Here is a 19,661-nt window from a genome sequence, read left to right on the forward strand (position 1 = left end):
ATTGGTTTCTGTTGATCCTCCAGCGGCCGTGAATCGGCCGGGGACGGTGTCTGCTGTTATGCCCAGGCCGCTGGGCACCTGGGAGCCAGGCTGGTTGGGCACCTGGGAGCCAGGCCACTGGGCACCTGGGAGCCAGGCTGGTTGGGCACCTGGGAGCCAGGCTGCTGGGCACCTGGGAGCCAGGCCGTGTGGGTGCCTGGGAGCTGGGCCGGGTGGGCACCTGGGCGCGGGGACAAGCGCGTCAGCAGACCTGGAATGACCGGCCAGGCCGCTGTGTACCAGGCCCTGGGGTAGTGATGGAGAAGGCCCGTCCAGTCCAGCTCCCGCAGGAGCGGCTTCACCCACCAGCTGTGCTCACCCCCGAGGACGCGAATAGGTCAGAACAGGGACAGGGTGACCGAGAGGCCACAGTGTGACCATTCACTGAGGGCAGTCTCAGCAGAGCCCAGGGCTGGCCTCCCTGGGAGGGGCCGAGGTCAGTGGATAGCTCCCCCTCTCCCGCCTGCCCCGCCCGCCCCCTGCGTGGGGTGGGAGGCTGCTCGGTCACTGCATGGCCGGGGGCTGTGCCTTTGTGCTGGTCCCGGGAGGGGAAGCTTGTACAGAGAGGAGGGCAGGGCGCCCCAAGTCCTGTCTTCCCGTGAATCACCTGGCTCCCGAGGGGGCACTGGCCAGACCCGGGCCTTCCCGAGGGCGGGTGTCCCGGACCGGGGGCTGGTCCCCGTGTGGTCACCGGGTCATGGCAGGCTCTGGAGGCCGGGAGAAGCCATGTCCTCCCCAGGTCACTGGGAGCCACTTCTGAAGAGCCAGCCCGGGAGCAGCAGGAGCAGCCGCGGGGCCAAGGCAGAGACGCGCCGTCCACGCCGATCAGAGAGCGCCTGCTCCCGCGGGAGGGGGGGAGGCGAGCGGGCGCGGGGCGCGGGCACAGCTGTGGGAAGGGAGGCATTCAGACGCGAGACAAAAGGCCGTTTTCAAAGAAAATCAACAGCAAAAAGCTGATGGGAAGCAGATCGGAAGGCTGAAGGCTCGTTTCACACAGATGACGCGAGTGTGCTTACAGGGAAGGAGCTCCACCCACAAGGAGCCCAGAAACGGTCCCTCGTCCTGGTCAGGGCTCCGTGGTCAGGTCAGACCTCAGGGGTCAGGCCGGGGCTCTGGGGGTCAGGTCAGACCTCAGGGGTCAGGTCAGACCTCAGGGGTCAGGTCAGGACCTCAGGGATCAGGTCAGGACCTCAGGGATCAGGTCGGGACCTCAGGGGTCAGGTCAGGACCTCAGGGGTCAGGTCAGGACCTCAGGGGTCAGGTCAGACCTCAGGGGTCAGGCCGGGGCTCTGGGGGTCAGGTCAGACCTCAGGGGTCAGGTCAGACCTCAGGGATCAGGTCAGGACCTCAGGGGTCAGGTCGGGACCTCAGGGGTCAGGTCAGGACCTCAGGGATCAGGTCGGGACCTCAGGGGTCAGGTCAGGACCTCAGGGGTCAGGTCAGACCTCAGGGGTCAGGTCAGGACCTCAGGGGTCAGGTCAGGACTTCAGGGGTCAGGTCAGACCTCAGGGGTCAGGTCAGGACTTCAGGGGTCAGGTCAGGACCTCAGGGGTCAGGTCAGGACCTCAGGGGTCAGCCCGGGACTCTGGGGTCAGGTCAGGGCTCAGGGGGTCAGATCAAGGGTCCAGGGATCAGGTCGGGGCTCTAGGCCAGTGGTTGACAAACTGTGGCTCCCCAGCCACATGCGGCTCTTTGGCCCCTTGAGTGTGGCTCTTCCACAAAATACCGACTTCTGCGCATGGGCCAGGAAGTTTCAATCGCACTGTACGTGCGCGCCCACACGTGGTATTTTGTGGAAGAGCCACACTCAAGGGGCCAAAGAGCCGCATGTGGCTCGTGAGCCGCAGTTTGCCGACCGCTGTTCTAGGGGGTCAGGTTGGCGGCCACTGTCCTACAAACGTCCTGACCGCCCAGGCGGACGGAGCCAGCTGGCTCTGCCACGCTGGTCTGGGTTGTTAACTGCCGCCTGCACCCAGGCCTCCCACTCACCTGTCGCCTGTCCCACGAGAGGAACTTCAACGCCCCCTTGAGACCGACCAGGGCAAACGCGGTGATGTCTCTGCTGTGGGGCCAGCCCTTTAGTTTGTTCGTGTATTCTCCACGGGGCATCTTTCCACATTTTAAACCATACATATTGTTATTGATTTCAGCGAGGAAGGGAGAGACAGAAACATCAGTGATGAGAGAGGATCATGGATCGGCTGCCTCCTGCACGCCCCCCACTGGGGATCAGGCCCACAACCCAGGCCTGTGCCCTGACCGGGAATCGGACACTGACCTCCTGGCTCATAGGTCGACGCTCAACCACGGAGCCACGCCAGCCGGGCTCCACATCTTTCTTGAAGCCATGGTTGCTACCGTGAGCTCCAGTGGGAACACCTGGCCCACAGGATGCTGATGCCTTTGGACGAGGCCCAGCAGGCGGGACACAGCCAGGCTGGTCCCCTGGGTGCTGCTGTGTTCGAGGTGTCAGTCGACGTGCTTGTGATGAGCCTCGGGAAGCTGAGGGACATCTTGGAACAAGTGTGTCTGCTTGAGGCTGAGTTCAATAAACGGGCAGCTGCTGCCCAGGAGCCACACCGGGAAAGGGCGCCGCGCTGGCCCTGCCTCCCTGCAGGTCGGGAGGCCAGAAGGCCGGTCGGTGTGCCCGGGAGTTTTCCCCACGACTGTGCTGAGCTCTGGGAGGCATCCTACTGGCAAGCCAGGTGAGCGCTTTGAAAAGGAAGCTGGAGAGATTTCACCATCCTCACTCCTTCTGAAGTGTGCGTGTGTGCATGTGCGTGTGCATGTGTGTGCGCGTGTGTGTATGCGTGTGCATGTGTATGTGCGTGTGTGCGTGCGTGTGTGTGCATGTGCATGCGTGTGTATGTGCGTGTGCGTGTGTGTGCATGTGCGTGTGCATGTGTTCTGTCTCCAGTCTGAGGGTCAGGCATCTAGAACCGATGGGTATTTGCTCGGCTGCTCCTCCCCCGCAGGGAGACCCTGCCAGCACGCGGGAGGGCCTGGCTGGCGGGGGAGGCCCGGGCACCGGGCTGGGTCAGGCTGCCCTCTCAGCAGCGAGATGCAGAGCAGTGGCTGGCGGCCAGCACGCGCCTCCCTCACAGGCCCCTCGCTGTGATCTCCTCTCCCGACAGAGCCGTCCACACCGCCCCCAGCCTCTTCGCTGAGTAACATCCTTGGGAAGCGGCCGCCGGTGCGGCTCGGCCGGTGCGGCTCGGCCGGTCACGACTCCGTCTTGTGGAAGGGGCCCCGGCGGACCCCGGGGACGGGCGGGTGCCGTGCAGTTACCGTGTCTCTGGGCCAGGCTGCCGAGTGTCCCTGGGCAGGGCGGTTTCTGGCGCCTCTGTGTGCCGGCCTGAAGCGTCACAGTCGCCAGCTCACACCGTGTGGCCGGGGTCTCCGCGCAGCCTCTCGCCTGGGCCTCGGCTCCTGGCCACGTGGAGCTCGGCCGCCCCGGACCCCTGATTCCTGTCCCCTCCCCTCCCCTTCCTCAGCTGCTGTGGCACCAGGAACTGGGTGCTGAACCAAGAAGTGCAGCGTGTCCCTCTGGAGGCGGAGGCTGAGGGCACGGGGTGGGGGCCGCCCCTTAGAAGGACGCCCATTGTATTGAGTGGGGACCACCTTCTCCAGGGGGACCTCATCTTAAGAAATTACAACCACAGTCCAGCGGGCGTGGCTCAGGGGTTGAGCGTCGACCTATGAACCACTAGGTCAGGATGCGATTCCTGGTCGGGGCACAGGCCCGGGTTGCGGGCTCCATCCCCAGTGGGGGGCCTGCAGGAGGCGGCCGGTCCATGGTTCTCTCTCGTCACTGATGTTTCTACCCAAAAGGCATGACCGTGATATGCTGGGGGGAGGTCGCCCGGGGGCGAGGCCCCGTCTCCGTCTTGCCTCGCGGGGTGCTGGGTGCTGGGGCTCTCCACCTGGTGACCTTCGTGCTGGGCACAGCCCCTCTCTGCTCACGTCCAACGCCCACCCACAGGGACGCTCTTCAGTCAACACAAACCCTCCTGTGGAGTCAGACTCTAAGTTTTGTTTGTTTTTGCTCTAAATACGAAGTATCTGGGATTTTGGCTTTTTTTTTTTTTTTTAATTTAGTGGTGTGTTTTGATTTTTTTGTTTTGTTTTGTTTTTAGGGTGTTTTTGCTAATAAACTAGATTTCTCAGTGATTTTGTAAAGATGAAGAAGACAAAGGGGCCCTCGCCGGTTTGGCTCAGTGGATAGAGCGCCGGCCTGGGGACTGAAGGGTCCCAGGTTCGATTCCGGTCAAGGGCATGTACCTGGGTTGCGGGCACATCCCCAGTGGGAGATGTGCAGGAGGCAGCTGATCGATGTTTCTCTCTCATCGATGTTTCTAACTATTTATCCCTCTTCCTTCCTCTCTGTAAAAAATCAATAAAATATATTTTTTTAAAAAGACAAAGGGATTGATAGTGTTGGGAAGCAGGAAACCATTTCCGAAATGTTTTCCTCAAAGCGAAGGGCATTTGCTCTGTAAGTGGACGGTCCGGAAGGAGCATTAGCCGTGAGCGCCGCTCCCCCAGGAGGGACGAAGGGGTCAGAGCAGCTCTCTGGGGAGAGGAGCGTCTCCCGGGCCTTTTCCTCTGAGACAGAGAGGGGGCGAGGAAGAGGACAAAAGAGAGAAAGGAAAAGGAGAAATGGGGAGTTTCCCCAGAAAACTGTGCTCCGAGTGCCTGTCAGACCAGCGGGCGCCCCGAGTGCCCTGTCAGACCCAGCGGGCGCCCCAAGTGCCTGTCAGACCAGCGGGCGCCCCGAGTGTGTGGCCCGGGACTTCCTTCCCGCCTGCCGCGCGGGCGGGTGTCTGGGCAGGGCCCGCCCGCGCCTGGCTGTTCCCATCTGTGAAATGGGCGAGTCCCCATTAGATGGGAAAGTGATGAGGAAGCCGGCGGCCCACATGCGCTCTTCCCGGAACCGGCAGACGGTTGAGTTCTACTGTTTGAGTGAAGATCCGTCCCCCAAACCCTGGTCCTGCCTTTGCATATCGTCAGCGGGGAGATTAAACTGCACTGCCGTCCACGCTCGCTCCCGAGAACGGCTCTGCGGCCACGGCACCAGGACCCGAGGCCAGAGCCCTGCCCAGGCAGCCGTGGCTCCTGGGGACCAGACCGCCCCCCCCCGCCCCGGGCTCCCACGTCTCTCCCTCCATGGGCCTCAGGCCACTCTCCCCCCAGGCGCTGACTGATGCTTGGCTCGCGGGGGGCGGGGGGAGGGCAGAGGCTGCGTCTGCAGCCCCCTCAGTGCGATCGGGGGAGCCTCTTCAATACTAGCACCGGGAGCCAGGCCGCTGGCCTTCCTGCCTGGCCCCCTCCTGCCCGGGGCTAAAGGTGGTCGTGCGGGCTTAGAGGAGCCCGTGGCAAAGGAGGGAGGGTGTGTGCGTGTGTGTGCGTGTGTGTGAATGTCTATGCACACGTGTGTGTATGAGTGTGTGAATGTGCGTATGTGTGTGAGTGGGTGTGCATGTGTGTGTCTGAATGGGTGAGTGTGTTTGTGCGTGTGTTGTGTGTAAGCATGAGTGTGTGTGTGTGTGTGTGTGAGAGCGTGTGTGAGAGCGTGTGAGAGCATGCGTGTGCGTGCATGCGGGAGGGAGAAGGGCAGAGCCTGCAGCAGGGCCCCTCCCTCCTCCCGCCCCTCCCCCAGCCCTTGGTTGCTAGGCAGTTTCTATGGCAGCAGCATCCTCAGACCCAACTCTCACCCCTCCTTTAGAGCCGAGTGAGGTAAAACAGTGGGGGGGTGGCGATGTCGGGGGGGGGGGGGGGGGCGGGCGGGGACCCGGCCGGATGCTGCCGTCCGCGTGCACTCACCAAGTCGCAGCTGCGGCTCCTTCTCCTCCTGCAGCCCCGGGAGGAGCAGGGCGCCAGGGGCCGGAGCAGCAGCGGCCGCGGCCAGGAGCCTGGGTGGCGGGAGAGGACGCACCCGCCCACGGCCACACTGAGGACCCTGGGCTCCCTCCCACCCAGGCCCAGCCTGCGGGCCCACCTCTGCCGTCAGCTCCGACGCCCTGGGCGCTGAGCCGGCTCCTGGCCCCGCTCTCCCATCAGCTCTGGGCCGGAGGGAAAGTTTGTCAACATGCCGATCGCACAGCTGCTGGAGCTATGGAAGAAGATCGAGGTGGAGCCCATGGAGATCGAGGTGAGCGGGGAGGAGCAGGGTGTACTTTCTCAGCGTCTGGGAGAACCCTGCCCGCAGCAAGCGCAGCGTGTGTGCTCCCATGGACTCAGGCTCAGTGAGGGACTCTGTGTGTGTGTGTGTGTGTGCATAGAGGTGCGCACTGTGCTATAAATATGCGTGTGCACACACAGACGCACACGTAAACACCATGTATGTGTGTACACACACGCTCGCAGCACGGCGAGTGTGCGAATGTTTTCATGGACACGAATGAATGGAAGACAGCGTTGCCCGGAGCCGGCTCAGCCCGCCTCTCAGCCCCCGTTGCCCGGTTACCCGCATCCTGGGTTTTTCCTTCAACAAGTGGCCCCGAAGGATGAAACTCCGCTTGCCGCAGGGAAGGGGGAGGCAGAGGCAGCGAACGGGGCTGTTCCCTAAGGACCTGAGGCTGTGCCATCTCACACGGCCCAGACAGAGGGGGCCAAGGGGGTGAGGGTGGGGGGCTGGGGTGGGACAGCCAGATCGGCTGCATCGGGCCAGCGCTGGGCGGGGGGGGGGGTAGGGGGCGGGAGGCGCCTGGCCGGGATTGGATCTGCTCGGTGTGAAGCGCAGGTGGCCAGCCGACTCGCTTCCTGGCAAAGAAAGTTCTCCGAGGTCACTGACACTGACCCAGCCGCCCGCGGCCTGTGCTGCTGGCAGCCACGCACCTGCCTTGGCAAACGGCTGATCTCGGTCACTGGCTAAATCCCCACACAATCCAAGCTCTGACTTTTGCCTTATTTCCTGTCCCGCTGACATGCCTATGAATTTAATTCTGACCATTTTAAATGTTTTATACATGCACTGGCATATACTCTCTATGTTAAGATAATCACGAAACGTAATTGCAGACTGAATGAGAGATTCCGTTTTAGAGAGAAGTTACTAGTTCGTATTTACTATCATTTTGGGGGCCAGGCTCCCCGAGTAGCTGGGCACACACGGAGGTTTCAGCAGAGACGGGGTGCGTGGCCCGGTGCTCAGCCTGCTGCCAGGTGGACTGCGCCGACAGGGGGAGGGAGAGGCTCCCGGTCGGGAGGGAGGGGCGGCTCTCACTGTGGGGACTGTCTGCGTGTGGGCGACCGGGCGACGGCGAGGGCCCACAGCCTCCCGGCCCAGACGGCGGGGCCTTCGACGGAGCCTGACACCCACGGGGCTGCTCGGTCCGCTGCCGAATGGGGTGAAAGTCGCTGAGTTAGAGGTCGGATCCTCCCTGTGTCGGGGTGCAGGCCCCGCGTCAGCCCCGGAGCCGCCGGCCCGGGAGGGGGGCCTGTGCAGGGAGGCTTGGCCTCGAGACAGAGGCAGGAGAGAGAAGAGGCTCTGGAAATCTCCCCGGGCCTCAGGCTGCTGCTCCTGCCGCTGACGGTTTTAATATTTTTATTTTATTTACTTATTTATTGTTAATCCTCACCCAGGGATACATTTTCCATTGATTTTTTTAGAGAGAGTGAAAGGGAGGGGGACAGACAGAGTAAAACATCGACGTGAGAGGGACACATAATTGGTTGCCTCCCACACGGGCCCCAACCAGGCCAGTGATCGAGCCTGCAATCAGGCAGGTGCCCTTGACCAGAACAGAACCCGGGGCCCTTCGGTCCATAGGCCGACGCCCTATCCACTGAGCCACACCGGCCAGGGCCATGTTTTTAAAAATGGACTGAATATGGGCCTGCAGAGAACACACTCCCTTTAAGCATCTTCACGCCCAGAAAAGGCCGTGCACATTGAAAGCGCCCAGAGCCACGCTGATGGCAGGCGGCGCCCATGGCCACCCGCTGGAGGGCGGGAGTTCAGTGTTTGAGGCTGATGTGCAGCAACAGCTTGTGAGCTCGGGGTACAGTGGGAATGCTGAGGGCGCCATGGGCGAGGGCCTCAGCACAGAGCCCAGGGCGGATGCTGGGTCCGCGTGACGTCATTGCATCCCGCTAGTCTCCAGGCCGTAGGTGCTGCTGCAGCCTGATTGCATGATGGGGAAACTGAGGCTCAGGCCAGCGATTCGTCTGAGGTCACAGCAGCGAGCAGAGACCTCCCCCTGCAGAACTCCTCTCCCACATTCAGTTCCTCCTCAGAGCAGAGCGGGGTGGGGGCCCTCCCGGCAAAGGGAGCCTGACACCCCCTGCCCTGTCGCCCCTGTGACTCCACGCCGCCCCCACCTGCCGGGAGGTGCGTAAGTCACCAGGCTTCTCCCGTGGAATGTGGTGGATGCGGCACACGATTGGCCAACCTAGTCACGTGCACTCGTGGCTTTAAACAATCGCTGCCTCACCTGCGGCCCGTCCTGGCTGGGGAGGGCCCGTCCCAACAGGAAGCAGGCGCAGGTGCAGTGAACTCGGGGCGAAGGGACGTGGGCCCCTCGCTCTCCCGTGCTGACGGGGGTCTAGTGAGCCCTCGGCACCGGCACCCGCTCGACGCTGCGCCCTGCTGACGGCCTTCCTGTCTCTCCCCAGACCCCCGAGGAGGACATGGACCTGGACTCCGCGCCCGCCACGGATGCAGACGCCGCCGAGGAAGAAGTAACTACACGCATTTTGTTACAGGGCTGCTTGGGGGGAGGGGTGTTGAAGGTGACAGTCCTGACTGGTTACCTGGGTGGTTACCTGGGTGGTTACCTGGGTGTGCGCGGCCTTTTTATTTAATTTTATTTTTAAAAATATATTTTGTCGATTTCCAAGAGGAAGGGAGAGGGAGAGAAAGCGAAACATCCATGATGAGAGAGAATCATGGATCGGCTGCCTCCTGCATGCCCTCCACTGGGATTGAGCCCGCAACCCAGGCCTGTGCCCTTGACGGGAATCAAACCCAGGACCCTTCAGTCCGCAGGCCGACGCTCTATCCACTGAGCCACACCGGCCAGGGCTGTGCGGGCTTTTTAAAGAGGAGTGGCCTGTGTCAATAGGACAGGTGTGAGGACTCAGGGGCACAGGTGTGAGGACTCAGGGGTACGGGTGTGAGGACTCAGGGGTACAGGTGTGAGGACTCAGGGGTACGGGTGTGAGGACTAAGGGGTACGGGTGTGAGGACTCAGGGACACCGATGTGAGGACTCAGGGGTACGGGTGTGAGGACTCAGGGGCCCGGGTGTGAGGACTCAGGGGTACGGGTGTGAGGACTCAGGGGCCCGGGTGTGAGGACTCAGGGGCCCGGGTGTGAGGACTCAGGGGCACGGGTGTGAGGACTCAGGGGCACGGGTGTGAGGACTCAGGGGTGAGGTACATCTCTCACTGCTGGGAGACTGAACGGGAGCCCCTCGCCTGCCTGGGGATGGAGGGGCAGCGGAGAGGTGTGAGTGCCCGGTGTTGTCCGCGGGAGCGTGGCCTTGAGGACGCCGAGTCCACAGCTGAGTGGAGGCTGCAGGAAAGGGATCGTCTTTCTGTCGCTTGTAAAGATTCCTTCAAGCAGGGGCACCACGGGCGGGGACGGCAGGTCAGGATTCAGTGACCCCGTGGCTCAGCCGTGACCACGGGGACCAGAGGCTGCGAGCCGTGCGAGCCCGTTGGCTTTAGACCAGCTGCGGGGCAGCGTCAGCCGGAGTGCGGGGAGGAGCGGCCGGGTCTGCAGACCGTCCCCCCTTCGCTGAGTCTAAACGCACACACAGCAGTTCCCATTTTGAGCTCCGTGCCACCGGATCTGCGGTCATGAGACACCGTGTCGGCTAAATAAAGCCAAGCACAGGCTCCCGTCCTCGCCGGCTGCCCTTCAGCGTTGGTTGCTGAGCCGGCGTGTGATGGGGCCGGCCCGTCCAAGGCTGCGGCCACTGCCTGTTCTCGCAGCAGAGCCGCCCACAGGGTCCCGGGCCTGGCCACACCCTGCATTCCTGGTGGGGACTCCACGGGGTGGGAGGGCAAGCATCCGGCCAGTGACTTTCCTGAGAGCTGGAGATTCACTCCACACCTGCCCAAGCAGGTGAATGAGGGGGGCCTGCGGGTGGACAAGGCCCGAGGCCCGGGGGGCAGAGGAGCCCCGCACGGCCGCCTCCTTAGTGGCTCTCGCTGGGCATTCGCGGGGACTGTGGTTTCCTGGGCGCAGATTACGGGCTAATTTAGCAGGCGGCCCAGGAGGCAGCGGGATGGGGGCGTGTGGACTGTTCATTTGGGGGCTGCCGATCGGCAGGAGGGGGGGTGTGGGCAGCTGTGCTCCAAGGTGCTCACACCACACGTGAGGGTCCATTAGCCTGTGTGTGCGCCTGGTTGCCCTGCTCTCGGCTGGGCTCAAGGCCAGTTCTCACCTTGCTGATGACCTTGCCCATGACCTTGCCCATGACCTTGCCGATGACCTGGCTCTTGCTGACAATGTGCCCGGGCTCCTGCAGCCGGAGCAGAGCGAACGCCAGTTACCAGTGGCCGTCGGGCTCCCTCCTGCAGGTGCGCTCGGCTGTCGGGAGGAGGGACGGGACGCGCGTTGGAGCGAAGTCACGGAAGCTTAGGAGCCCGTGTTTCAGGTTTGGGGGTTGCTTCTGTCTTTTCCCAAATGTCCCGTGGTTGGAGCCGCACAGCGTGGAGATGCCTCAGACCGGCTTCGCCCCCTTCGTGGTCTGTGTCTGCTGGGGTCCAACCCCAGCAGGTCCAGGGGTCCCCAAAGGTGTGGACAGAGTCGGCGAAGAAGGAATGACACGGAGACAGCGTTCAGTTGATCAGCAGCCTAGCCAGGATCTCTAGCCAAGTTCTGGTCAGGATCTCCAGCTAAGTTCTGGTTAGGATCTCCAGCCAGGTTCCGTGTCCATGTTCTCTTGCTAGGATCTCCAGCCAGGTTCTGTGTCCATATTCCCTCGCTAGGTTCTCCAGCCAGGTTCAGTCACCAGGTTCTAGTCAGGTTCTTTTGCCATGTTCTATCCAGGTTCTGTAGCCAGGTTCTGTCTCTAGGTTCTTCAGCCAGGTTCTCTCGCTAGGTTCTGTCTCTCGGTTCTGTGGCCAGTTTCTGTCCAGGATCTTTTGCCATGTTCTCTCCAGCGAAGTTCTTCTGTCTCTAGGTCCTGTGTAGGTTCTGTGTGTAGGTTCTGTGTCCTGTTGTCTTGTTACATCTGTATTTATACCAGTTGATTCAATCCTATCAATCTCTATTACAAAGGTTAGGGCGTTTCCTATCTCCATTCCAGGGAGTAAAGATTATGTAGCTTAAGCATGATTGTTCGTAGTTAAAGTGATTAATTACCCGCCTGGCACTTAGTTGAGGGGTTTTATTCCCTCCCTAACTTCAGGGGACAATCCCTACCTGGGGAAACAACCTTTCTCAGAGAGGTGACCTTGGTTAAAACACATAGTGCCAAGAAGGTGAGCAAACATATTAAGAACAGTATGCCATATATGCCAGGTCCCTTGAAACAGCAAGCATGGACCGGCTCCCGGCATGTGTCGTCTCTCCAGAGCGCTCCATGGCAGGCAGCTCCTCTTTAAAGCCATGAGTCAGGCTCATTGTCAGACGCATGTCCCGCTCGTTATGGCGTCTCCGTGTCTGTGTCATCCCAGCCGCGGGGCTGAGAGAAGCACAGTCCCCCCCCCACCCCCCGCCCGCCCCTTCACGTTCCTCCTCAACACGCAGCCCAACGCCCGGCTGCGTCCCCACAGGGAGGCCTGGCTGCGTCCCTACGGGGAGGCCGGGCACCTCAGAGCCCCACGCCCTGGCCCCTCACCAGGAGTGGGGGTGACAGCCTCTCGGTTTGCAGGAATGAAACGAGGTGGAGGCGATGTTTCTGGGCACCTGGTTGGGGGAGATGGTGAGACTCGGGGGAGATGGTCTGCTCAGAAGCAGACCCAGTTCACAGGCGCATCGCCAACCCCGAGAGCAGGGGTGCCAGTGTGGGTTTGCGGGGGATGCCTGTACCTCTCAACCGCATCTGCAGAGCGAGGGCCCCGTCCCCCCACTCGGTTCCCATGCTCGGGAGGGCGGGTCACGGGGCGGCCACCGCACGCCGGGGTGCGTCCGTGTGGAGCACTTCGCAGTCACACTTCAAATGTGCCCGTCGCACTCCTTCACCCCGATCGGTGCCCGACTCAGCCCAGCCGGCCGCGGGGACAAGCGTGTCCCCTCCCCTCCCTCCTCCACCGCCCCGCACTCCCCCCCCCCCCCCCGTGTCAGCGCTCACACCCCGGCTGCTGGGAGCCTGCAGCCCCTCCTGACGGATCCGAAGGGTCACGTTAGAGGCAATGAGTCTTAATTGCAGAAGATTTTAGGCAAAGAGAAGGGGTTTAAAATGGTGTTCCTCAACTAGCAATTAACAGCGCACTTTTAACTTCGTAATTGGTTCCTTGTAATTAAAATAATTCGGGGCTCTCATTAGTGGGCTAATTATTTTTCGTTAAGGAGGCGGGTCAGTCTCTATGACACATGTAGTTTGACATACTTCTCAGGCACAGCTGCCTCCCGGGAGACGAGGTTTTCTGGAAGGCCCGTGAAGTCCAGGCAGCAGCCAGCCCTGCTTGGAGTCCCTGGGACAACCCTTCCAGGTTTCAGAGGGGCTTCTCTCCACAGCAGAGACACACAGTCCCTCGCGGGCGGGGCGGGCGGCCAGGGCGAGGCGTGGGCTGGCGGGAATGTGAGTGTGTCTGACCTGCGCTCTCTTGTTGAACAGCCCAAGGCAAAGCCCTTGGTTTGCTCAAGGCTTCTCTTTAAATGCCGCCGACACAGCATCGAGGAACCCAAACATAACGTAAACCGAAGCTAAACCGGAGAACCTGGGCCTCAGGGCAGAGGCGTTTAGGAAACCGGGGGCTCTTCGAGGAGAAACGGGCCTCAGAGGGGGCTCCGCAGGACGGAGAGGAGATGGCCGGGCGTGAGGCTGGTGCGGGAGGGTGGCGTGGCCAGAGCTGGAAGCGTGGGCGGCGGTACAGGCGGGGAACATCTGATCGGTGTATGAAGAGTCTAGAAGGGAGGAGGCTGGGATTCAGGGGAGCTGGGCAAGGAGGTTGTGTTCCGTGCCTGGGTCGGCCTTGTGAGACGAGGGACAGGGCTACGCGCCGAGAACCCCCAGAAACAGGAGCCGGAGGACACACCCATGGAAACGGTGACCCAGCGTCACGCTCGTTGAGCACCTGCCCCGTCCTCAGAGCAGGCCCCCCCTCCCCCCGCCTGCCTCGTTTTACCCCCGAGAGCTCTCACGGGCGTGGTGCTCCTGGACGTGAGTCCCACGCGGCTTCCCCGGAGGAGCTGCACTTGGGTTTGAATTCACGCCTTTTATGTGCAGATGAAAATGAAGGGACCGAGGCCAACGCCAGGCCCTGTCCGTGGTGCTGAACCCTCACCGGGCTGACCACCTCCGCGGTCACTCCCCACGTTCTCAGCCGGCGTCCTTTTCACTCCCCCTTACTGTCCGCTCCGCTCCGGTTCTGTTGCCGTGGACACTCCGCAGGCCCACTCGGCCTTCCCGAAGGGCCCGTCCCCTTCGCCGACTGGCCCGCGTCCTGGGGAGAAGAGACGGGAGGGCACCTCCAGCCAGGCCTGCTCTCGGCGAGATGTCTGTCTCCGCTGTGCTCCGACGTCTTCCCACGCTGGTTGGTACCTGCCGGTCCCAGGTCCCGGCTGGATGACACACCGTGGGAGGCTGTGGCGTGTGAGTTTAGGTTTCAGTCGTGTCTGCGTCGTGAGCGTGTTGCAGCGTGTCAGCATCTAGAAAGCCAAGCAGCCCCGAAGCAGTGACACTGCCCCACCGTTCCGCACTTTGACAAAATGCACGTCCTCTCTTCCCACCTCACATCCAGCGAAGCCGTGGGCGGGCAGCCTTCCCAGGCGGTGAGCTGGCTCAGCCCTTCAACCTGGGAACCCCACAATCCCCGTCCCCCCGCCTCCCTGGTCCCACGTCAGTCAGGGGAAAGTGAAGGAGATGAAACATTTTCTAGACTGTGGACCGGTGGCTGCAGAACAATTTTTTTAAAAATATATTTTTATTGATTTCAGAGAGGAAGGGAGAGGGAGAGAGAGACAGAAACATCAATGATGAGAGAGAATCACTGGTTGGCTGCCTCCTGCACACCCCACACTGGGGTTCAAGCCCCAAATCCGGGCATGTGCCCTTGACCAGAATCAAACCCGGGATCCTTCAGTCTGCAGGCCGGGGCTCTACCCACTGAGCAACACCGGCTAGGGCTGCAGAACAATGTCTAATTCCTGCTTCATCCTCCTCACAGTGATGTTTGGTCACTATTTCCTGAATAGACCGTGTGCCAGAAGCAGCTCCCTTGAGCCCGCTGCTCGCCCTGCCACCCACAGCATGCCGCCCGCGATGCCGGCAGCCACATCCCAGCTAATGGATTTGAGGGGAAGCATTAGCACAGACGCCGAGATCTCTCCCTTCAGCGTCTGTGAATACTGATGAGCAAGTGGCAAGCAAGATGCTTGTCTCTGCCTTGAAGTGGAAGCGCCTGCCTGGTTTTCAGATTCGCTGTTAAGAACATTCCCCTTTGTTCTTTGCTGGGTAGGCAGCCAGCGTTTTAAAATGGTGCTTGATTATAATTGTCGTCTCAATCTTCTCAAAAACCCACAATGCCTTTCCGCATGTCCCAGTAAGATGATCCTGGTGCAATTAGAAGCTTTAAGCATAAAACCATTCATGTCTTTGAGAAACTTTATGTTTATTATTGCAAAATGTGTGCACACGCCCAGCTGGCGTGGCTCAGTGGTTGACTGTTGACCTATGAGCCAGGAGGTCAGGGTTCGATTCCTAGTCAGGGCACAGGCCTGGGTTGTGGGCTCCATCCCCAGTCCGGGGCGTGCAGGAGGCAGCCGACCGGTGATCCTCTCTCCTCATTGATGTTTCCATCTCTCTCTCCCTCCCCCTTCTCTCTGAAATCAATAAAAACGTATTGATTTTTTGTGTTGAGCATCTGCCCCCTTGTGGTCAGTGTGCATCATAGCGACCGGTCATTCCGCCATTCGATTTGCATATTAACCTTTTATTATATAGGATGACAGCCCCGAAGTGAGGAGAGGGGTGCTGGCGATTCCGACATGCCCAAGTGAAACATCCAGTTATGTGTGTGTTTAGGAAAAAGCACGTATACAGGGTTCCGTCCTAGCCACGGGTTCAGGCCTCCATGGAGTTCTTGGAATGCCTCCGAGTGGATAAGGGGGCTCTGCCGTCCTGGCCACTTTCCAGGGGGCAGTGGGGAAGGTGTGTCTCTTTTCAATAAAACTGTCTCAGGAGGAGCCAGGAGGACCGGCGAGCCTGCTGCCGGGCTGCGGGCCTGTGTGTGCAGGTCCTTCTGACACCCTGAGGAGCTCCTCTCCTTTCGTTCACACCTGAGCCTCTCGGGATGCTGTGCACGGAGCACACACGTGCTCCTGTTGGTCGCTGGTGTCCAAGGAAAATGGCTTTCGTCGCCCACAGGGGGCGCCAGAGAACAGGAATGCACAGAATGCCTAATGTCCTTGTAGAATTTTCAAAACGAATGGATGATGGCAACAAGAGGGATAAAACACAAACACAAGATTTTACAAATAGATAAATATAAAACACTCTGGGCGACACCCTGACATTTCATGGAATTGTTTATGTTTATGGGGTCATTTTTGAAAACATATTTTTGTTGATTTCAGAGAGGAATGGAGAGGGAGAGAGAGATAGGAACATCAGTGATGAGAGAGAATCATGGATGGGCTGCCTCCTGCACGCCCCCCACTGGGGATTAAGCCCACAACCCGGGCCTGTGCCCTGCCCAGGAATGGAACCCTGACCTCCTGGTTCATAGGTCGACGCTCAGCCCCTGAGCCCTGCCGGCCGGGCAGTGAGGTCGTTATTCATCTTACAGTGAGAAACCGCGCGTTAACTCCAGCTCATTTGGCGATTTTATTCTGTGTGCGTGGTGTTTCCTCCACCCTAGCATCTCACATTGCACGGCTTCACGTTTGAAAACCGACGAAAATCAGCAAATGCCCTCAAACCAACACCGAGGCACCCGAGACTTCAGAAACCGGAGGTGCAGGGCCAGTGTCGGGGCCGTGGGGTGGGGCGGGGTGTCCCCAGGGACAGGCTCAGGGTGGCGCGGCCTGTCAGCATGTTTCTCAGCAATTCCAGACACTTTCCTCACCCCCAGGGAGTTCTCATTTTTGAATTTTTTTAAAATAAAAGGCTTAGAAGTGCAGCTTACGGAAAATTTAGGGTCAGTTTTCTAGGTTTTATGCAACAACATCACGTGCATCCGGGCGTTCCCCTCCCTGGAGACGGAATCACTCAGAGGAGGTGCAGTCTCCACGGCGCCTGCGGACCTCGTTACAGACCCTGTTACAGACCCGGGAAGGCCCCGCCTGTTCCCTCCTTACAGACCCGGGAAGGCCCCACCCTGTCCCTGGTTACAGACCCGGGAAGGTCCCTCTCATGTCCCTGGTTACAGACCCGGGAGGGTCCCGCCGGGTCCCTTGGCCGCACTTGGCGTTGGGGTCCCGGCTGGGCCCTGACTTAGAGAATCCCTGCCAGGCGATGCAGAGGCCGGATCCTCGATTAACTGCGGGAGGCGGCCGTGCGCGGTCCCCTTAGCACCTGCGTGCAGGGGTGGGCGGCCCCGCTGCCCCGGGTCTTCCTGCCACAGACCCAGCCCCTCCCAGGGGCCTTTTCTTCTCAGCAGAATCACCTGCGCTTCCTCCTCCAGGCCGCCCCCCCCCTCCCCCCCACCACGTCCATCTCTCTGAGGGCTGCTCAGGGGGCAGGGCCAGGGCGAGCAGCAGGGACCCTGGCTAGTGGCCTCTCCCTGGCTGACGGGTTAGGGGTGGCCCACAGCTGTGATGTCCCTCCTGGGCCGGGCTTCTCCCCAGACAACAGCCGCGGGAGTGAGAGGCCGCACCTGATGCTTCCACCCTCTCAGCCCCAGCGAGGGCGCCATTAGGGGAGCGAGGGGACTGTGCTGCCACAGGAACAGCTGTCGTGTCACCTGGCCAGTGGCACCCACGGGGGGACCCTCGCCCTACATGCTCCCAGCAGAAGCTGCGCTGCTCAGACACTGAGTTTTGGGAGGAGGGGGCCCAAGTGCACGAGAACGTCTGGTCTTTCTCGGGACCCTTTCTTCTTGGACCCCAATCAGTTTGTCCAAAGTTCAGGGCCAAGGGGACAGGCCAGGGCCCATCGGAACACAGCTGAAGACATGGTACCAGGCCAGTCACTTGATTACAGGTTATTACTATTTAAACAGCTGCTCTCACTCAAGGAGCAGTTAACATGGTTACATACCAGTCAATTATTTTGTCTTTATTCATAAGGCACCGTAGGGTGGTAATAATAATCATATATATAAAAGCCTAATATGCTAAGTGTCTGATGGTTCAACAGTTCAACCAGTCGCTATGACCCGCACTGACCACCAGGGGCAGACGGTCTGGTCAGTAGGTTAGCTTGCTGCTGGGGTCCGGCCGATTGGGACTGGGCAAGACAGGCCGGACATGCCTGGAGCCCTCCCGCGGTCCTTCCCTGGCCGGGGTGGGGTCCCGGATTGCGAGAGGGCACAGGCCAGGCCGAGGGACCCCACTGGTGCACGAATCCGTGCACCGGGCCTCTGGTGATAATAATAGAAGAGGCGGTTTTGAGTGCGGTGGGTGTGGGATGGCTCCGTGGCTGTGGAGGAGAATCCGGCAGCTCCTCAAGAAAGTCAGAAATGTGACCCTTAGATCCGGGGGTGCGGGGGGAGCTGCCTCCAGGACACCCCATTCTGGTCGTGGCCTGGCCCCCACTGAGACTGGTCACCCCGTCTTGGCCTGCTTTCCCTGGAGAAGACAGGTCGCAATCCGGGCCCAGCCAGCGGCCAGAGGAGTGGCTTTCTTGGTGGATCTCTAACATCACCTACGGCCCCTGGGAGGTTAAGTATCCAGGCAGCGCTGACAGATGCAGGAGCCCTGGGAGAGGGCGAAGGAGTGAAAGGGGGAGGGGAGGGGGAGGGGACAGGGGAGAGGGAGAGGGAGGGGGAGTGGAGAGGGTGAGGAGACCTTGGAGGGAGAGGCAAGGATGGCAAACAGGAGCACCTCCCTTACAGTCTGGGCCCCGCATGGAACTGGCATTTTCTTCCGCATCCAGAGGCCTCAGGACACAGAGGCCTGGCCCCGCAGCCTCAGGTGAAGGTCCTGGAGGGGTGTCCCCTGCTGCCCCCTCCTGGTGGACCTGGTAAGGTTTGGGAGGGAGCGGCGGCCAGGGCTCTGGGCCTGTGGACACGGACTCCCAAACCGCCAACGGGCCGGCAGGCTGTGAGCCTCCCCGTGTGGGTAGGTGGGTAGGTGGGTGGGGTGCCTGCCAAAGCCCCACCATCCAAAGACGTGTAAAGAATCAACACTGCAGCCCTAGCTGGTTTGGCTCAGTGGATAGAGCACCGGCCTGGGGACTGAAGGGTCCCGGGTTCGATTCTGGTCAAGGGCATGTACCTTGGTTGCAGGCACATCCCCAGTGGGGAGTGTGCAGGAGGCAGCTGATCGATGTTTCTTCTCATCGATGTTTCTAACTCTCTATCCCTCTTCCTTCCTCTCTGTGAAAAATCAATAAAATATGTTTAAAAAAAACCAACACCGCAGAGAAAAGCCTGGAGAAACCCAGCGCCTAAATAAACGATTCTGTAATGTCTCAATGGCTTCACGTGGCAGCGAGGGAGGCTGATCTGCGCCCAGTTATGCTGATCCGGGAGGCAGATGGGTGGCAAGTCCGCTGGGGTCCAGCCGGTCATCATTCCTGTGCAACGGCGCCACCTGCTGGTCCTCCTGTGCCGTCTCACCCTCACCAGCTGCAGGTGGTAACCCGGTGGGAAATGAGGAGCCAGGTCTACTCAGACACCTCGAGGGCCACCTGCTGACGGCTCACAGGCCAGAACCCAGAGGCCGCTGTCCTCACAGAGGGTGGGAGGCCTGGGTCCAGCTGGCCACGGCACCCTGGGCCTCGCCCGGCTGCCCCCCACCCCACCGGTGCTGCCCCGCCCCAGGTCGCCAACCAGGAACCCAGGCTGGGGCTGCCGTGTCCGGGGCAGACTCGGGCTCGAACCCTGTGCCTGCCGTTCTGTTGTAATTAGCTCACGCGGAGTGTGGGCAGATCGAGCCTTCGCGCTCCTGCAGCGGGGCCAGCGTCTCGCACAGGATGGCGATGAGAAGCCCCGCCAGACGGGCCCCCGTCACAGCCAGGCCCGGGGGGGGGGGGGGGGAGCCTGGGGCCTGGGGGTTGGACAGGCGGCGTTGGGGGCCGGGCCCTGAGGTTAGCGATGGGGACACCACGCTTCCTTTGGCGAGTGTCGCGTTGCACAAAGCCTTGCAAGTTCCCTCTGGGTGCTGAGTGGAGGCCTCCTGAGAGAGCCCAGCGGCCGGCACCATGTGGAGGTTAATGTTCAGAAGCAGAAAGTTCCCAGGCCTGGTGGGTGCCCGTGTGCTCATGTGCCCGCCGCTGCCGCCGCTCCTGCCCCACGTCCTGACTTACAGGCTCTCTCCGCCTTCTGCCTCCACAGGGCCAGCGTGACGCCGCCTCGCGGGAGCCGCCGGCCGCGCCTGCCCAGGTAAGACGCCCTCCGGGG

The 19,661-nt window shown here is 61.0% G+C and overlaps 1 protein-coding gene across 2 annotated transcripts in view; it reads left to right on the plus strand.

Moving 5' to 3' along the window:
- Nucleotides 1-5,881: 5,881 nt before the first annotated feature.
- Nucleotides 5,882-19,661, plus strand: part of RPS6KA2 (ribosomal protein S6 kinase A2) — a 104,950-nt gene continuing 91,170 nt past the window's right edge. The window contains exons 1-3 of one of the 2 annotated variants that reach the window (XM_036317761.1): nucleotides 5,882-6,190; nucleotides 8,656-8,721; nucleotides 19,596-19,643. In XM_036317761.1, the coding sequence (XP_036173654.1) occupies nucleotides 6,128-6,190; nucleotides 8,656-8,721; nucleotides 19,596-19,643 (177 nt within the window). In that variant the 5' untranslated portion in view covers nucleotides 5,882-6,127. The remainder of the gene's footprint in view (nucleotides 6,191-8,655; nucleotides 8,722-19,595; nucleotides 19,644-19,661) is intronic. The other variant, XM_036317762.1, reaches the window with a different exon arrangement.

This window comes from Myotis myotis, unplaced genomic scaffold (assembly GCF_014108235.1).
Source record: "Myotis myotis isolate mMyoMyo1 unplaced genomic scaffold, mMyoMyo1.p scaffold_m19_p_7, whole genome shotgun sequence".
In the NCBI taxonomy this organism is placed as follows: domain Eukaryota; kingdom Metazoa; phylum Chordata; class Mammalia; order Chiroptera; family Vespertilionidae; genus Myotis; species Myotis myotis.